The 18,932-nt window shown below is 35.5% G+C and overlaps 2 protein-coding genes across 2 annotated transcripts; both read right to left on the reverse strand.

Moving 5' to 3' along the window:
- Positions 1-3,329: 3,329 nt before the first annotated feature.
- Positions 3,330-6,253, reverse strand: LOC132176329 (geraniol 8-hydroxylase-like). The gene is made up of 2 exons (XM_059588505.2): positions 5,357-6,253; positions 3,330-4,020 (listed from the first exon to the last, which is right to left on the reverse strand). The coding sequence occupies exons 1-2, from the start codon at positions 6,245-6,247 to the stop codon at positions 3,415-3,417; spliced, it is 1,497 nt and encodes a 498-aa protein (XP_059444488.2). The 5' UTR covers positions 6,248-6,253; the 3' UTR covers positions 3,330-3,414.
- A 1,368-nt stretch (positions 6,254-7,621) lies between these two features.
- Positions 7,622-12,111, reverse strand: LOC132176058 (geraniol 8-hydroxylase-like). The gene is made up of 2 exons (XM_088514665.1): positions 11,215-12,111; positions 7,622-8,227 (listed from the first exon to the last, which is right to left on the reverse strand). Exons 1-2 carry the CDS (start codon positions 12,103-12,105, stop codon positions 7,622-7,624), a joined length of 1,497 nt encoding a protein of 498 aa, XP_088370791.1. The 5' UTR covers positions 12,106-12,111.
- Between the last annotated feature and the right edge of the window lie 6,821 nt (positions 12,112-18,932).

The raw sequence follows: 18,932 nt of genomic DNA on the forward strand, positions 1-18,932 counted from the left end.
AGTTTTGGCCCATTGTTGGCCCTTTTGCATCTACATTCACTAGCCACCTGCCGCCGTCGTTGGTCGCCCCGCCAGCCTCTATCTCTTCTGGTAGTGACCACCATCTATGGCTCGTTCTTGGCCTCTGCCACCGCTGTCATCATTGTTTCTGATTTCCAACTTAAAGTTCTAGAATATTTCACCTTGAGTTTGAGGGGATGTTAGAATATATGAAAAATATATAATATTTTTTGGATATTCCATAATTAGATTGATATTGAAATAGCACATTAATATATATAGTTAAACACTAGCCACTTTAACCCAAAAGCCTAAGTTAATGGGTTATGGTCCACTTTTATTGACAGGTTTACTATTGGCAATACGAATGTTGCACTTGATGTTGGGTTCTCTTATCCACACCTTTCATCAGAAGCTTGAAGATGGGGTCAAGCAACTTTAATTATATCAAGAAACAAGTTGCGGTTTCACACAACACAAGACAAGCAATGGCTTGAAGAATCCGGTGACATTCTGTCGGAGTCATTGTCGTCCTTTAGACTAGCCATGTAATTGACATTTGACACCTCCATCTCTATTATTGTTTCCAGGAAAAGCTTAGAGACAAGTCAGAGAACAAAACAGACATGGTTGAAGAACATCAGTCAAAGAAAGCAAGCAACCAAGGAGTCAATTGTAGCGACTCTAGAGGCAGGAAAATGTTTGCATGTGCTTCTGCCTGCGGGGGGATGAATGGGGACCAAATTCACATCATTGAATGGATTGGCAGGAGCATGGGTTATATGTTTATATGTGGGCTCATTTGGGTCCAGCCCACTTGACAAAAGAGCAAAAACGTGAAGCTTCGTATAACGGATCGAGATCCCTTAAAATCACCATTGATTAATCAAAATTTAATAGTAATCATCCCAAATTCAATAATAATTTTAAAGTTGCATCATTTTTAGGGTAATAAAATAGGAATAAAAGTCCTACTTCTAACATCACCTCTTTGCATGAGGGCATGTGAGAGGAGACTCTTCTATCTGAATAGGAGGCTAACCGAAGTATGGCCCTTCTCTGGTTGGGCAAGAGATCCCTCCCAGAGCACCCCTGTAATTTCCTTTACCCTTCCTCGTTGGGCTACGGATTAAAGGGGATATTAATTCCAGCACAATATATAGCACAAGAAGTCTTCAAGGGGTAGCTCAATCGGCTAGGGACTACGCCTCATAATGTGGAGGTCACTCGTTCGAATCCCCCTCTCCCCTTTTATGCGGACATGTCAAAAAAAAAAGTTTATGGCACAAGAAGATGTACAGAAACCAAAGAGAGAGAGTGAGAAAAGGAGAGTAAAAAATAAAATTGGGAGCTTTCTATAGGAGGTGATATTGGGTGCTGCGAATAATACAAAGAGATTGTATGTATTCACAGTGGAAATCTTACTGTATAATTATCTCCGTTAGACTACGGTGGTTTGTGTTAAGATTATAATTAATACAAATTCATCTAATATTAGCTGACATATTACGAAAACACTCTTACAAGAGAATAAAATAAGAACTAACTTTAAAATAACATAAAGACATGGCTGATGGCCCACACAGTAAAATGACTGTAACAAAAGGGTGCATGGGAATAAAAGAAGGACTAACATGAAAATAACATATATAAGACCAAATAATCACACTATAAAAGGACAATAAGAAAAAGGTAAGCGAGGACGACGGGAGATTTAATTGGTGAAAAGCCCAAGCGCTTCTTCAAATTGAGTTGAACCATAATTTTACCTAACCCCATCATGATATGATATGAATGGAATACAAAATAATTTACACTTACAAAAATTCACATCGCATAAGTCAAATTCATACCTTTTGTACGATCGAGTTTAATACGAGCATTTTAACCAATCCAAAAATATGAAGAAATTAAGGCCCATGTGAGTTGCTATCTCGTTCTGAGTATTCGTGGAGATTCCAAAAGATCATTTGAAAATAACTATAGTAGTAATTTTTGTGTTTTCCATGTGCAGGGTCGACATAGATTAAAGAGAAATGTGTAATGTACGTGGGTGACATTAATATTATCAAAACTATGTGGGTCATAGATATTGCAGATGATTTATTTATTGACTATATATAACTAGCGACTAAGAGAGAAGTGAAAACAAAAGCAATAGATTGGATTGAGATCTCGGGCATGCAAGGCCTAATAAAATGTTCAGAAACGTTCGAGTTACGTCATCTCAATGCATAAAATAAAAATGTTCAGAAACGTTCGAGTTACGTCATCTCAATGCATAAAATAAAAATGGGCATCCTATTAATACAACCATCCTAAAACAATTTTTGTCTAAATAGGCAACCCAAAACACTTATATATAGGGATATAATGTTGGAGTGCCTTCTCATTAGGGTAGAATTACATATGGAACTTGTTTCCTGGCGTTTAAAGTCTACTTTTCAGGCGTTTATATTACCCAAAAGTTGCTTTTTTTTTTTTGTTTGTTTGTTTGGTAGTACGTGCAACTGGGGCAAAGATTGCCTTCTCAAAAAAAAAAAAAAAAATTGCATATGGGGACACGACGTGCAACCGAGGGCAAATGGTGCCTTCTCTTTTCTTCCTTTTTGACAAAGGATCCGACAAACAAAAATAAGAGAAAAGGGTGCATCATCAAGAGAGAGCTTTGCTCTCCATACTTGATCAATGACATGTTTAACTGCTGCTTTGATTGACGCAGCCAATGCTTCTGCTACTAATGGCTCAACTAGTAAATTTTTTGTTCTACTTCTTACTACCATACGCCTATGCAGCATTTTGTATTAACCACACTGCAACATCTCAATTGACTTCGAGCATTTCTGTAGGAGGACTCATCCATTTAATTTGCACTAGCTACATCTACTCGCGCGGTTACCCATTGGCTCGCCTTCCATTGAATTAACTCACCTCAACTCACGCTGTATATGGAAATTACTTGGACCATTACTTTTAGCGAAATTTCATTTTCTGCTTGTGAGAAGAACTTTACTTTCCAAATGTGTAGCGTATTGCAAACTCAGTGTATAAAGATGCTGGAAAAATATTTTTCTAAGGCTATCTTGGCTAAATCAAAAGTCCGCAGAGTTAAGACTATTAATACAATAAAATAAATAAATAAATTAAAAAAAAAAAAAAAAAAGAAGAAGAAGAAGAAAGAGTTCCAAACTTAGTTAACGTTGTGTAAGAATTGGATTCCTACTTGACGTGATAAACCATATGCAGGCTTGTAAGCAATTTTCTAGCCAATTTTTGTAATAAAATTGAATGATTAGTTCCAGGCTATCATCAACATGACAAGCTATATATCTTTGTTATTCACTTTGAACAAATTTATTTATGGAAGTAAAATGACATCAAATGTACTACAATGGCTGAATTCTTCAACCTATTTTAAACCGGAATAGGGACAGCTCTCAAAGGATGAGCAATCTGTAAAGTTATGCCAAACTTTTCTTCCATGTTCATATTTTCAGCTGTAACCCCATCTTCAAGCTTCCAATCAAATGTGTGGATAAGAGAACCCAACATCAGTTGCAACATTCGTATTGCCAATGCCAAACCAGGACAGATTCTCCTTCCACTACCAAAAGGTATAATCTCAAAGTTACGACCTTTAACATCAATTTCTGACCCCAAGAACCTATCCGGCATAAATGAATTTGCGTTCTCCCATAAGTTCGGGTCTCGGCCTATAGCCCATGCATTCACTAGAACTTGTGCACCCTTTGGAATAATATAGTCATTGATTTCTACATCTGCTTCAGCTTTCCTAGGAAGTAACAAAGGAGTTGCCGGGTGCATCCGAAATGTTTCCTTGACTATTGCATGTAAGTAAGGTAAACGAGCAAGATCCGACTCCTCGACTGAGTTTCCTTTGCCAATTACTTCTTCCAACTCTATTTTTGCTTTTGACAAAGCCTCTGGGTTGTGGAGTAGCTCTGCCATTGCCCATTCCAGTGTGGCTGAAGTTGTATCAGTGCCGGCGGCAAATAGATCCTAATTAACCACAACAATAATTTTTTTTTTTTTTTTAGAGGAAATATAATGTTAAAGATTTTCTCAAGTTCTAGTGGAACTTGCATTAGAAAGAAAGAAGCTAGGAGACGCGTAATTCCTATATGTAAGCGTGGTGATCCTTCATTAGAAAGAAGAGAATAATGAATTGTAGTTCTTATTATAATATAAATTAAATGTTTTATTTAATTTTTTTATATCAGTTTACACTTTTGAAATTTGTGATTTAGCATGATATCATAGTCAGTGTTTAGCCTCACTAATTAAGGAAGAGTTTGATCTCATACGTGAGGGGGACTGTTATAATATTATTATTTAAAATTAATTTTTTTATTGGCAAAGAACCAAAATATAATGGAATAAAATATATTAATTACATATAACATTAAAATTTATATGGTTTTATTAAATAAATTCTCTCTTTCAATAATTTTTTAAAGAGCTTCACCCTCTCTCTTTTTGAGTTTTCCTTCCGCCTTTAACCTTTAAGCATCTCATATATATGAATGCCAACTGAGGAGGAGGGAGGAGCTCAGCCTCTTGGCCCTCTATCATTTTCCTCCTCTTTTCTCTCCTCATTTCTCTCCTCATTTCTTTATTTGTTTTCTTTTTTCTCTCCTCATTTAGATTTGTAGCGTTTTCACAACCTTCTCTCCACGTACGTGCTGACCGTCCTTCATCTCCGCCTTTTGACTCATCGTTGGTCGTTCTCCACTGGAGAGTGTGCACTCATGTGCCATCCAAGCGCATTGTGTTGCACGTGCCGCCATCCCAATGACACTGGTTTTGGCCACGGATCAGCTCTACAACTTCCTCTCTATTTTTTTTTTCTAAATCTCCATAGTTGGTACTTGGTACCCTCATTATATATATATATATATGATCATTAATTAGCTTCCTATCAGACTAGCAATTTTAAACATTTGGTATTTATATTTTTGTTTATTTTTGTGTACTAGTGCCTACATGTTAACTTATTGGTATATCAATTAATATAGCATATATTTATGAAGTATGATACATATAAATATAATGTTTATTATATACATTTATATAAAGAGAACAAAAAAAAAAAAAAACTATCATTACATTTTATTATTTTAGTTCCCCTCTTACTATAATAAATTCCTGTGCCACTGTTTGTTTGTTGTTAGAGTCTAAACTATAAAATAATTCTTCTTAACTTGACTTAAAAGGGAGAAAAATGAGGATCTTATTCCCCAGTAACAATCTATCATAATATATTCATCAAAATCAAAGTAAATAGATGACTAATATTCAAATAAATCACAGAGGAACAGAGAGTAATAATACTGACCAAGAAGAAATGTTCCATCGTCGTCTTGTCCATCTTTTCACTGTTTTCTTCACTCATGTTGAGAAGGGTATCTAACATATCCCTGTTCGGGATAGAACCAGACACTTTTCTTATCTGCAACCGTTCGCTAATCATGTCGGCAAAGATGTCTATCATTTTTCCAACGTTTACTGTCATGCGCTGCCTTATTCCTTGGGGATCGATCTTCTTAAGCACAGGAAAATAATCTGCCAAGTTGGGTTTTCCTATCTCTTTCATGATATTCCATACGATCTCCTTGAACTTTCTAGCCGTGTCAGAATTCGGGTCGGCCAAGTCCGTCGAAAGAATTGTGTTTGATAACATATTAAGCGTAGTCTTGAAAGCCGCTCTGCCAATATCTATTGCCTCACCGGTTAGGCTGCTTTGACGAGTTTCGGCGAGGAGCTCTTGCACTTTCTTGCGCCGGATATCTTGGTTGGCGTCAAGTGCCGCGTTGGAGAATAGTTTGCCGTTGCATATTTTGCGAAGGTTCCTCCATCGGCCCGATACGGAGATCCATGGCAAGCCGAACTCGTCGTGTTTGTGGGCTCGGACTGCATCCGGGACGGTTCGGTTCGACAAGATTTGGTCATGTGTTTGAAGAATTTCTTTGGCCATGTTTGCTGAAGAGATGACAATTGTGGTTACTCGGCCTAGTTTTAGGGTCATTATGGGGCCATGAGCCTTGGCAAGCATGGTTAGGGACTTGTGGGGTTTATCACCGAGTTCTAAGAGGTTTCCTATTACTGGAAAAGGTTTTGGACCAGGTGGAAGCTTTTTGTGATTTTCTTTGCTTCTAGGAATTATATGGAAGGTTTTCAGAAAGATCCAAGTGAGGCAAAGACCAATTACACAACTCAACAAATCCATCTCTCTCTCAACTCTAAATCTCAAAGAGGAAAGAAAGAAGCAAAGGCAAAACAAAACAAAAAAGTCAACGATCTTTTTCCTTTACAAATAAGAAGCAAAACTCGATCTGCACCAGCGAAAACGATGGCACATAGCTCGAGCGAGTAGGGAATAGATGCTTTCTTACAATAAAGCAAAATATGGGACCCAATTTTCAAGGAACTTGAATTAAAGCTCCAGGGAAACAAATAATATAAGAAGGAAAAATGGATATGCATGTGCTTCCAATCTTTGGAGTGGAGGCCATGTGTTGCGAAACGAAGTTGATCATGTTTATATGGTTAACTTTCCTAATATTTTAAGAAAAAAATCATTTTCAAGACATCATATGTATGGATATCTTCAATTATTACATTTGATTAGGGCAAGTTGTCATTTTTTTAAGCATGATTCTGATTCAAGTTGGAATAATGTATATATATCTATCTTTTGTCGGCAAAGCTCAAGTCTTATTCCAACCGTCTAGAAAAGATCCTTGTACCTATACGAAGTGATCACCATCCATAAAGGACAAAAAAAGGGTAAAGACAAAACGAACACCAATCCTCAAATCCATATCATTTTAATTACATTCGGCACCATTAGATTCCATATCATTTTCCACGCCATCCCCTCCTCTGTTCATTTTGATCATTCTCCTCGTCTCAAATCTTGTCTTTCCTTTGCCAGTAGTGCATTGATAAAACATTCTAAATCTCTAACGATGATACCTCCCTTACCCTTAGAAAATCCCATTTTCTCAAAGCGCTCATCCAATGAAATTTTTTTCTTGGTGCCCCACAAAAATGTATGTGTCATCGAATTAATTTCATTAAATAAAATGGTCGGCAGTTGAAAAACACTCATATTGTATATGGAAATTACTTGAACCACTACTTTCAATTAATGATATCTCATTTTCTACTTGTGAGAGAAACAATTTTACTTTCCAATTGTACGTGTAGCATATTCCAAACTCAGTGTTTGATGCTTTCAAACGCCTATGTTCTCGACATTAACTAATTAATAGTTTACTAACTATATACCTTATGCTCTGGAAAAATATTTTTCTAAGGCTATCTTGGCTAAATCAAAAGTCCTAGAGTTAAGACTACTAATACAATAAAAAAATAGGAGTTACAAACTCTTAGTCTTACTTGACGTGATAAACCGTATTTAGGCTTGTAAGCAATTTCAAGCCTATTTTTGTAATAAAATTGAATGATTAGTTCCATGCTATCATCAAAATGCATGACAAGCTATATATATCTGTTATTCACTGCAAACAAAATTATTTATGGAAGTAAAATGACATCAAATACTAGAATGGCCATCAAGTGAATTCTTCAGCCTATTTTAAACCAGAATAGGGACAACTCTCAAAGGATGAGCAATCTGTAAAGTTATCCCAAACTTTTCTTCCATGTTCATGTCTTCACATTTAATCCCATCTTCAAGCTTCCAATCAAAGGTGTGGATAAGAGAACCCAACATCAACTGCAACATTCGTATTGCCAATGCCAAACCAGGACATATTCTCCTTCCACTACCGAAAGGTATAATCTCAAAGTTACGACCTTTAACATCAATTTCCGACCCCAAGAACCTCTCTGGCATAAATGAATTTGCGTTCTCCCATAAGTTCGGGTCCCGGCCTATAGCCCATGCATTCACTAGAACTTGTGCGCCCTTAGGAATAATATCGCCGTTGATTTCTACATCTGCTTTAGCTTTCCTAGGAAGTAACAAAGGAGTTGCAGGGTGCAGCCGGAATGTTTCTTTGACTATTGCTTGTAAGTAAGGTAAACATGCAATATCTGACTCCTCAACTGGGTTTCCTTTGCCAATTACTTCCTCTAACTCTATTTTTGCTTTTGACAGAACCTTTGGGTTGTGGAGTAGCTCTGCTATTGCCCATTCCAGTGTGGCTGAAGTTGTATCAGTGCCAGCGACAAATAGATCCTAATTAATAACAACAAGAAATTATTACTAATTTTTTTTTTTTTTGAAATATGATGTTAAAGATTTCCTCAAGTACTAATTCTCGTGGAACCTGCATTAGAAAGATTGAAGCTAGGATATGTGTAATTCCTATATGGAAGTGTGGTGATCCCCCCTTAGAAAGAAGAGAATAATAAATTGTAGTTCATCTTAGAATGTAAATTAAATGTTTAAATTAATTATTTTCTACCCGCTTTTGGGATTTGTGATTTAACATATTATTATAACTAGTGTTTGGCCTCGATCACTAAGTAAGAAAGAATTTGATCCCATACATGATGAGGACTAGTTGAATACTATTATGAAAGTTTAATTTTTTTTATTCGCAAAGAACCAAAAATATATATATATATATATAGAATGAAATATTTTAATTACAGAGAACATCAAATCTACATGGTTGTGCCAACTGAGGAGGAGGGAGGAGCTCAACCTCCTAGCCCTCTATCGCTTTCCTCATCTTTTCTTTCATCATATCTTTATAATTTGGGGAAATTAACTTTAGACTCCTGAATTACCCTTCATTTTGACATGCTCTCCCCCCCTAAAAAAAACTTCAAAACCTTTCACTTTGGACCTAAGAACTTTCAATTTCTATCATTTTGAATATCTTCGTCAGATTTTAAACGTTAAAAGTGAGACAATGACGTTTATATCCATAACTTTTTTATAAAATTCCAAATTTACTCTTAATTTCAAATTAAAAAATAAATAAAAAAATAAAAAAGGTTCTCTGGCCGGGAGACCCATGGGTCATGCTAGACCCACACGGGTTTGGTTGTGACCGCCATGTACGGTGGGTCTCGGCCAGACCTAGCCGTGGGTCTGCTGACCAACGAGTCTTTTTACCTTTTCTTTTTTGCTTTTTTTTTTTTTTTTTTTTAAAAAAAAAAAAAAACTAAGCTATTGACTAAATTAAAAGTTGAGGAGGTCGAAAATGAGAGGTTTTGAGGTTTGGGGACTATGTAAAAAAGGGGTAGTAATTCAGAAGTTCAAAGTGAAGTTCCCTTATAATTTATTTTCTTTTTTCTTCTTGTTTTGTTTGCAACTTAAAGCTTAGATCTGTTGCATTTTCACAACTTTCTATCCACCTACCGTACTTCATCTCCGCCCTTTGACACATCGTTTGCCGGTCTCCATTGGTGCGTGTGCACTCATGTGCCACCCAAGCGTGTTGTGTTGCACGCTTCGTCATCCCAATGTCATCGATTTCGGCCATGCGTCAGCTAGCTCTACAGCTTCCTCTCTATTTTTTTTTCTCTTAATCTCCATAGTTTGTTCCCTCATTTTATGTATGGAGAATCACATAGGTGGCAGGTGGGAGCGCCCACTCCTACAACACATTTCCCCTTTTTTTTTTTAAAAAAAAAAAAAAATTCTAAGTATTTTTTAAGCACAAAGCCCCTTCTATAGTAAGACCTGCTAATTATTTGGCCAATTTCCTACATTGTTAATTTTTGTGTTTGAGTTTATTATAGGGGAGCCCACCCCTATTCAGTATTTTGATCACGTGTAACTCTTCCCCGATTTGATTAGGAAAAAAAAAAAAGACTAGCTTCTGAAAAAATTAAGCACAACCATCTCAACCCCTTAAAAAATAAGAGATGGGCTCAAATTTGGGCTGGTCTTCAACTAATTCAAGTATTGAACATAGCCTACAAACTAGGATAAATTAAAGCATGACACGATTCAGAGCTTTTTTTCTTTCTTCACTTGCTGAGAGCCCTCTTCCCTTCTATTACCTTAACTCTTTCACTTTATTAGTGTTATCTAGAATCAAAAGCTTAGAAAAAAAAAAAACAAAAATTAATAATAATAAAAAAAAAAAAAAACAAAAACAAAAAACAACAAGAAGAATTGGAGGCAATGATTATGCATTAGCCGGCAGACTGGCAATTTGAAACATTTTGTATTTGTATTTTTGTTCTTTTTACTAGTGCCTACATGTTTATATATATATATATATATATATATATATGAGAAATGCTAAACATTTCAAATTTTATTTTAGAATCAAAAGCTTAGAAAAAAAAAAAACAAAAATTAATAATAATAAAAAAAAAAAAAACAAAAACAAAAAACAACAAGAAGAATTGGAGGCAATGATTATGCATTAGCCGGCAGACTGGCAATTTGAAACATTTTGTATTTGTATTTTTGTTCTTTTTACTAGTGCCTACATGTTTATATATATATATATATATATATATATATATATATGAGAAATGCTAAACATTTCAAATTTTATTTTAGAATCAAAAGCTTAGAAAAAAAAAAAACAAAAATTAATAATAATAAAAAAAAAAAAAACAAAAACAAAAAACAACAAGAAGAATTGGAGGCAATGATTATGCATTAGCCGGCAGACTGGCAATTTGAAACATTTTGTATTTGTATTTTTGTTCTTTTTACTAGTGCCTACATGTTTATATATATATATATATATATATATATATATATGAGAAATGCTAAACATTTCAAATTTTATTTTTAAAAGTTAGTTTCCAAATGATGTGTCACTATCTAATGAGTTGGTTACACATTTTTCAAAATAATAAATTTCATGAGATGTTGATTCATCATTTGGGAACCAACTTTTAAGAATAAAACTTGAGATGCGTAACACTTCTTTCTATATATATATATATATATATATATATATAATAAAAACATAATATAAAAAGAGAATGAAAAAAAATATATATATCATTATATTTTATTATTTTAGTTTCGTCCTTATTATATATATTAAATTCCTCCGCCACTTGGAGCTTGAGTCTAAACTATGAAATAATTCTTCTTAATTTGACTTAGATGGGTGAAAAGGCCAGGGAGGATCTTATTCCCCATTAACAATCCATCACAACATATTCATCAAAATCAAAGTAAACAAATGACTAATATTCGAATAAATCACATAATTAAGAACAAAGAGAAATAATACTGACCAAGAAGAAATGTTCCATCGTCGTCTTGTCCATCTTTTCATTGTTTTCTTCAATCACGTTGAGAAGGGTATCTAATATATCCCTGTTCGGGATAGAACCAGACACTTTTCTCAACTGCAAGCGTTCGCTAATCATGCGGTCAAAGAGGTCTATCAGCTTTCCACCGTTAACTGTCATGCGCTGCCTTATCCCTTGGGGGTCGAGCTTCTTAAGCACAGGAAAATAATCTGCTAAGTTGGGTTTCCCTATATCTTTCATGATATTCCACACGATCTCTTTGAACTTTTTAGCCGTGTCAGAATTCGGGTCGGCCAAATCAACCGAAAGAATGGTGTTTGATAAGATATTAAGCGTAGTCTTGAAAGCTGCTCTACCAATATCTATTGCCTCACCAGTTAGGCTGCTTTGACGAGTTTCGGCGAGAAGCTCTTGCACTTTCTTGTGCCGGATATCTTGGTTGGCGTCAAGTGCCGCGTTGGAGAATAGTTTGCCGTTGCATATTTTGCGAAGGTTCCTCCATCGGCTCGAAATGGGGATCCATGGCAAGCCGAACTCGTCGTGTTCGTGGGCTCGGATTGCATCCGGGATGGTTCGGTTCGATAAGAGTTGATCATGTGTTGGAAGAATTTGTTTGGCCATGTTTGCTGAAGAGATGACAATTGTGGTTACTCGGCCAAGTTTTAGGGTCATTATGGGACCATGAGCCCTGGCAAGCTTGGTTAGGGACCTGTGGGGTTTATCACCGAGTTCTAAGAGGTTTCCTATTACTGGAAAAGGTTTTGGACCTGGTGGAAGCTTTTTGTGATTTTCTTTGCTTCTAGGAATTATATGGAAAGTTTTGAGAAAGATCCAAGTGAGGCAAAGACCAATTACACAACTCAACAAATCCATCTCTCTCTCAACTCTAAATCTCAAAGAGGAAAGAACAAAGCAAAGGCAAAAAATAAGACTTACTCTTCTTCCTTTACAGATAAGAAGCAAAACTCGATCTGCTCCAGCGAAAAAGATGGCACGTCGCCCGAGCGAAGTAGCGAATAGAAACCATTATACTACATTTTGAGACGTGGAAATACATGCTTTCTTACCATAAGCAAAAGATGGGACACAATTTTCAAGGGAGCTTAATTAAAGCTCTAAAGGAAACAAATAATAAAAGAAGGAAAAATGGAAATGTGTTGCGCAAGCTTTGGAGAGGAGCTGAGGCCATGTGTTGTGCAACGAAGTTGATGTTATGGTAGACCTTCCTCATATTTTAAGAAACAAATATTTTGAAGACAGCGTGGAGATGTATTATTACATTTGATTAGGACGAGTTGTCATTTTTTAAGGATGATTCAACTTGGTTTATCCCACGTGTGCAAACAATTCTTTGGATATATCTCTTCTGCCAAAGCTGAACTTTTATCTGAACTGTCTAGAGGACCCTTTGCACAGATTTGATTTTTTCTCGGAACGGGTGGGTACGTATACAAAGTTACCTACCTTTGGAATAACATAGCCGTTGATTTCTATATCTGCTTTGTTTCTTCGACTGTTGCTTGTAAGTAAGGTAAACTAGCAATATCCAACTCCTCAGACTGAGTTTCCTTTGCCAATTACTTCCTCCAACTCTAGTTTTGCTTTTGACAGAGCCTTTAGGTTATGGAGTAGCTCTGCCATTGCCATTCCAGTGTGACTGAAGTTGTATCAGTGTCGGCGGCAAATAGATCCTAATTAATCACAACAAGAAATTACTATTTTTTTAGGAAATATGATGTTAAAGATTTCCTCGTGTTCTAGTGGAACTTGCATTAGAAAGAGAGAAGCTACGAGATGCGTTATTCCTATATGTAAGTATTAGGATCCTTCGTCTAAAAGAATAGAATAATGAATTGTAGTTCATGTTAGAATATAAATTAAATGTCTAAATTAATTATTTTTTATAAGTTTAAGTTTAATATGATATCATAGTTAGCGTTTGGCCTCACTAATTAAGGAAGAGTTTGATCTCATACACAAGGAGGACTGTTAGAATATTATTATTTTAAATTAATTTTTTTATTCGCAAAGAACCAAAATAGAATAGTATAAAATATATTAGTTACACATAACATCAAAATTTACATGGTTGTATTAAACAAATTCTCTCTTTCAAGAAATTTTTTAAAGAGCTTCACCCTCTCTCTTTGTGTGTTTCCCTCCGCCCTTAAGCTTTAAGCATCACATATGTTTGCCAAGTGAGGAGGGAGGAGCTAGCTCAGCGTCCTGGCCCTCTACCCTTTTCCCCCTCTTTGCTCTCCTCATTTCTTTATTTCTTTTCTTTTTTCTTCTTTTGTTTGCAAATTAGAGCTTAGATTTGTTGCGTTTTCACAACCTAGCTTCTCTCCACTTACGTGCTGATTGTCCTTCAAATTCGCCCTTTGATGCATTGTTCGCCGTTCTCCACTGGCGATTGTGCACTCATGGACCACCCAAGCGCGTTGTGTGTTGCACACGCCGCCATCCCAATGACACCGGTTTCGGCCACGCATCAGTTCTACAACTTCCTCTCTATTTTTTTTTTTCTCTAAATCTCCATAGTTGGTACGCTTATTTTATTTTATAGATAATCCCATATATATATATATATATATATATATATATGAGAAATGCTTGGCTTCATTAAAAAGTTCATCTTTTGGCCATTTTAATCCTAGGTGGTATAGTCCATTTTAAAATTAATAGATTTTAAACAATAAATTAATAGATTTATGAAAAATTGACCATGCCACCTAGGATTAAAATGGCTAAAAGATAGACTTTTTAATGAAACCAAGCATTTCTATATATATATATATATATAAGGGTTGCAAGATGGTGACTCCCGCTCCTACTAAACATTTTGTATTTTTTTTTTTAATCTGATTATTTTTTAAGCCCAAACCCCCTTCTAATAGGACTCTAGTTTCTGCAAAAATTAAGCACAACCATCCCAACCCCTTAAAAAATAAGAGATGTCCTCAAATTTGGGCTGGTCTTCAACTAATTCAAGTATTCAACATAGCCCCAAAACTAAGATAAACAAGAGGATGACATGAGACTACCACTACCTAGGGCCGGCTCAATGAATTTTGGGACTTTAGGCGAAACTTTAAAATGGGGCCTTATTTTATTTTTTTTAAGTTAAAAACAAAATAATAATATTGTTATATTTTTATTTAAAAATTTTTCTTCTCACTTTTTAGAATATAAAATTACTGATTTAGTTTTTATATTCAAAATTTTTAATATTATTTTTACAATTGATAATATAACTAATTCATTTAATATTTATTGTGACATTGATGATCTTAACCGACAACCCCTCAAATCTCAACTGATCGACAACCATTTGGCCGTTACATATGCAAATTTTGTAGGTGGCTTTTTTTTTTTTTGTTTTTTTTAGATTTTTTCTGATCTTGCCATCATTATCACTCTATAGTCTATGGAGTCTAGGCCTTGTGCCGATTGCTTTTGCAGATTTTTTATTTTTTTATTTTTTCTGAATTGTTTTTGCCTTGGCCTTATGAAATTGAGGCCTTTTAAATCACTTATATTTATGGTTAGAGGCCTTAAATTTTGATGACAATTTTTTTTGGTCCTTAATTTTTATTTTTTTGGCCTTACTAAATTTTTTTTGGGGGCCTTAATATGTCAGGGGCCCTAAGCTAGTGCCTCGCTCGCCCAGTGGTCTAGTCGGTCCTGCCACCACCGTATAATCTATTATCTCCAAGCACACCAAATTTTTTTTCTTTCTTCACTTGCTGCTATGCTGAAAGCTCTCTTCCCGTCTATTACCTTGACTCTTTCACTTTATTAGTATTAGCAAGAATCAAAGCATAATTAGAAAGAAAAAAACGAAAACAAAAACCCAACAAAAATCGAAGGCAATATATGATCATTAGCTAGCAGACTAGCAATTCTAAACATTTTGTATTTATATTTTTGTTTATTTTTTTTATTTGTGCCTACATGTTAACTTATTGGTATATCAATTAATATAGCATATACTTATGAAGTATATATGATACATATAAATATAATGTTTATTATATACATTTTGTGTTATAATTTATAGTTTGAATTGTGTTTATCATACTTTTATACATAATAAAAACATGAGAAAATTACAGTTTACCCCTCCAAAGTTGACAGTGTTTTTCAATTCGAACACCAAAATTTTAATTTTTGCAATCCACCCCCCAAAGTTTCAAATTTTTGCAATTTGACTAATTGTATGCAAAACTTCTCATAATCCCCCTAATTTTTATTTTTTTATAAAAAATTTAAAAAAAAATCGGAGTGGCTCCTTTGGCCATCTGGCCATTTTTGCAGCCCCTAATTTATTTATTTTTCATAAAAAATAAAAATAAAATAAAATAAAAAATTAGGGGAAATATGAGAATTTTAGGATAATATTGGTTGAATTGAAAAAAAAAAAAAAAAAAAAAAAAAAAAAATTGGAACTTTGTGGGAGTGGATTGCAAAAATTGAAACTTTGGTGTTCGAATTGAAAAACGCTATCAACTTTGAGGATAAACTGTAATTTTCCCTAAAAACATAATATATAAAGAGAAGGGAAAAAAAAAATTATCATTACATTTTATTATTTTAGTTCCTCTCTTACTATAATAAATTCCTCTGCCACTGTTTGTTTGTCGTTAGACAGTCTAAACTATAAATGATTTTTTTTCTTAATTTGACTTAAAAGGGAGAAAAATGAGGATCTTATTCTCCAATAACAACCCATCACAATATATTCATCAAAATCGGAGTAAATAGATGACTAATATTCAAATAAATCACAGAAGACCATAGAGTAATAGTACTGATCAAGAAGAAATGTTCCATCGTCATCTTGTCCATCTTTTCACTGTTTTCTTCACTCATGTTGAGAAGGGTATCTAACATATCCCTGTTCGGGATAGAACCAGACACTTTTCTCATTTGCAACCGTTCGCTAATCATGTCGGCAAAGATGTCTATCATCTTTCCAACGTTAACAGTCCTGCGTTGCTTTATTCCTTGGGGATCGATCTTCCTAAGCACAGGAAAATAATCTGCCAAGTTGGGTTTTCCTGTCTCTTTCATGATATTCCACACGACCTCCTTGAACTTTCTAGTCGTGTCAGAATTCGGGTAGGCCAAATCCGTCGAAAGAATTGTGTTTGATAACATATCAAGCGTAGTCTTGCGTGTTAGAATATATTCAAATTATACTCTGAATATATTTTGGTATTTAGAATAATCGCTGATTGATTTATATTTTCTTCTATATATATATTATTTGATTATGTAATATTGTCCATTAACTTTTGATTGCATTTTCCTATTTCATCTGGCCTTATTCAACTATAAATAGGCCCTCTTATATTCAGTTTAATATACACAGAAATACGATATACAGTTTCTCCTATATTCTCTAGTTATTTTAACATGGTATCAGAGCCATGTTTTAGCCTTGTCTAGTCAATTAGGAAGTCGGTATGTTCTCCGCACGATTCAAAGGCTTTTTCAATCTTGTTTTGGTATAATTATTATACCAATAAGCTCAAAAAGGTCTGATCCATCCTGATGTATTCTCAGATCATCGTTCTGAGGTTCAACGCGCTCTCACGTGCCAAGGGAAGTTTTTGTGTCATTGTTCATGCGCCGTCGCTGGCCACCATGCGCCACCCCAGTCAGCCGTTTTCAAAAACAAATCTCTGATTCGTGATTAGAGGCTGCCGCTCTAATGAACCAGTTAAAGTGCGCGCGCTGAGGAGCTACCATGCGCTGCCACAAGTTTCTGTGGAAATTTTCACCGTCTCACGCGCCGTCATTGGCCACCATGCGCTGCCTCTGTCAGCCGTTTTAAAAAACGAATTTCAGATTCATGATCGGAGGTTGCCGATCCATTGACCCTGTTGAAGCACACGTACCAAGGAGCCACCACATGTCGCCCTATATTTTGTAAGCCCTTTTGAGCTCATCTTTTTACAATAGTTTTTGCCACACTGAATTATTCTTGCCAAACCAAGCCCACAACCTTGTAGTGTACTTTACTACATCGGATTTCAGCCCTTTAAACCAAGCTCTTTACCCCTTATCATACACTAAACCTCACCAAATCCTAACCCTTAAAACCAAGCTCATATCTCCTATCATACACTCGGCCACACCAGATTACACCCTTTAGCCAAGCTCACAAAACCTATCATACACTCAGCCACACTGGATTATATACCGAAAAAAAAAAATGGCTTTACCTCCTACTACCACTCTCCCGAATACCAAAGATATTACCCAACCTATTCCCGTCATTCTCGATGGCTCCAATCACCCGGCTTGGTCTCAAAATATGAGTAGGTGGCTTAAAGGACATTGTCTTTGGGAGTATATTTTTGGGAAAGAACCTAAACGAGGAACCTGCTACGGCCTTCACTACCTGCCTTTGAACAAGGAAAAGTATCATTTACAGGATTATCTCTTGGTTCTCCAACACTTGTACCATCTCCATCAGCATGACCTTTGTCAATCCTGACAATGCCAAAGATGGTTGGGACATGTTAGCTCAACGCTACAACACAACTGATCTTGTTTAGTGGTTTCAGATTGTGACCAAGCTTCATCGCATGCACAAAGAACCAGGTCAGAGTATTACTAATTTTTATTCACAAGTGACTTATCTTTGAAATCAATTAGCATTATGTGAACCAAAGTGGAAGGATAAGCTTGATGCCTCCGAGTACATCGCTTTTCGCGATAGCATGCGCTTGGCCGAGTTTCTTACGGCAATTTGAGATGAGTTTGAGAATACTTGAGCTTCTCTTCTTCACCGCTCACCGCTGCCATCCTTGGAAAGTGCTCTTAGTGAACTCATTTCAGAAGAGACCTGATTCTCTTCTATGAAGCTACACACCTTTCAGATGGTCATGGCCACTGCATCATGCAATACGCGTGCTCCTAATTTTACTCATGTTGGGTCTTCCTCATCTAATCGGAATATCCAGTGCCACTACTGTCAAAAATTTGGCCATAGGTATAGTGAATGCAGAACAAGGCTTTCTCATGGGAATCACCGAGCTCCTAGCATAAGGCTGCTGCGGTCACTCATACTGATAGATTAGATATGTCTTACACCGATGTTGTACCCCAACCCAGTACTCTTTCTCCTGCAGAAATTGAGGCTCTTATTCATCAGGTTTTATCTGAGTCCAATCTTAATACAACCATGTCCACCACACCACGTATAAAAATAAGAAAAAGTAAAGAGAAAAAATTGTTTAGTACTGACTACAATGTCGGTTTTCCTAATCATGAGGCCAACAAGAAATGTTGATTTTTTTTTTTTTTTTTTTTTGTAAATTTAAGGTATCTTGAAAGAGTTATGCTAAATGTCTTTTTTTATCTTAAAAAATGATGTAGCTTTTAAAATTACCATTGGATCAAAATTTGTTGTTATCGTGTACAACAATGATGATAATATGAAATCAAAAAACAAGAGAGATCAAGAGAGGGTCGAGATACGGATTTACGTGGTTCAGCAAGGTGCCACAGAGAGTGCAGCTATATTTTACTATTAATGATTCAGGGTTAGAAAATAACATATATATAGAAAAATCCTAATTGTACGGACTTATTTTGAAAAACCCCAAAATACCCCGTACTGTGAACGTCGCTTCGCTCCGTTCACTCAATTCCGTCTACTTGGCTAATCATTGGTATTCTAATATTAC

Source organism: Corylus avellana, chromosome 3 (assembly GCF_965113065.1).
Source record: "Corylus avellana chromosome 3, dhCorAvel1.hap1.2, whole genome shotgun sequence".
Taxonomy (NCBI): domain Eukaryota; kingdom Viridiplantae; phylum Streptophyta; class Magnoliopsida; order Fagales; family Betulaceae; genus Corylus; species Corylus avellana.

Excerpts from the sequence above, each read along its gene's own strand:
- LOC132176329 (XM_059588505.2), bottom strand. The coding sequence starts at position 6,247 with ATGGATTTGTTGAGTTGTGTAATTGGTCTTTGCCTCACTTGGATCTTT. Across the intron at positions 4,021-5,356 it reads CGATGGAACATTTCTTCTTG|GATCTATTTGCCGCCGGCAC; the intron begins GTCAGTATTATT and ends GTGGTTAATTAG.
- LOC132176058 (XM_088514665.1), bottom strand. The coding sequence starts at position 12,105 with ATGGATTTGTTGAGTTGTGTAATTGGTCTTTGCCTCACTTGGATCTTT. Across the intron at positions 8,228-11,214 it reads CGATGGAACATTTCTTCTTG|GATCTATTTGTCGCTGGCAC; the intron begins GTCAGTATTATT and ends GTTATTAATTAG.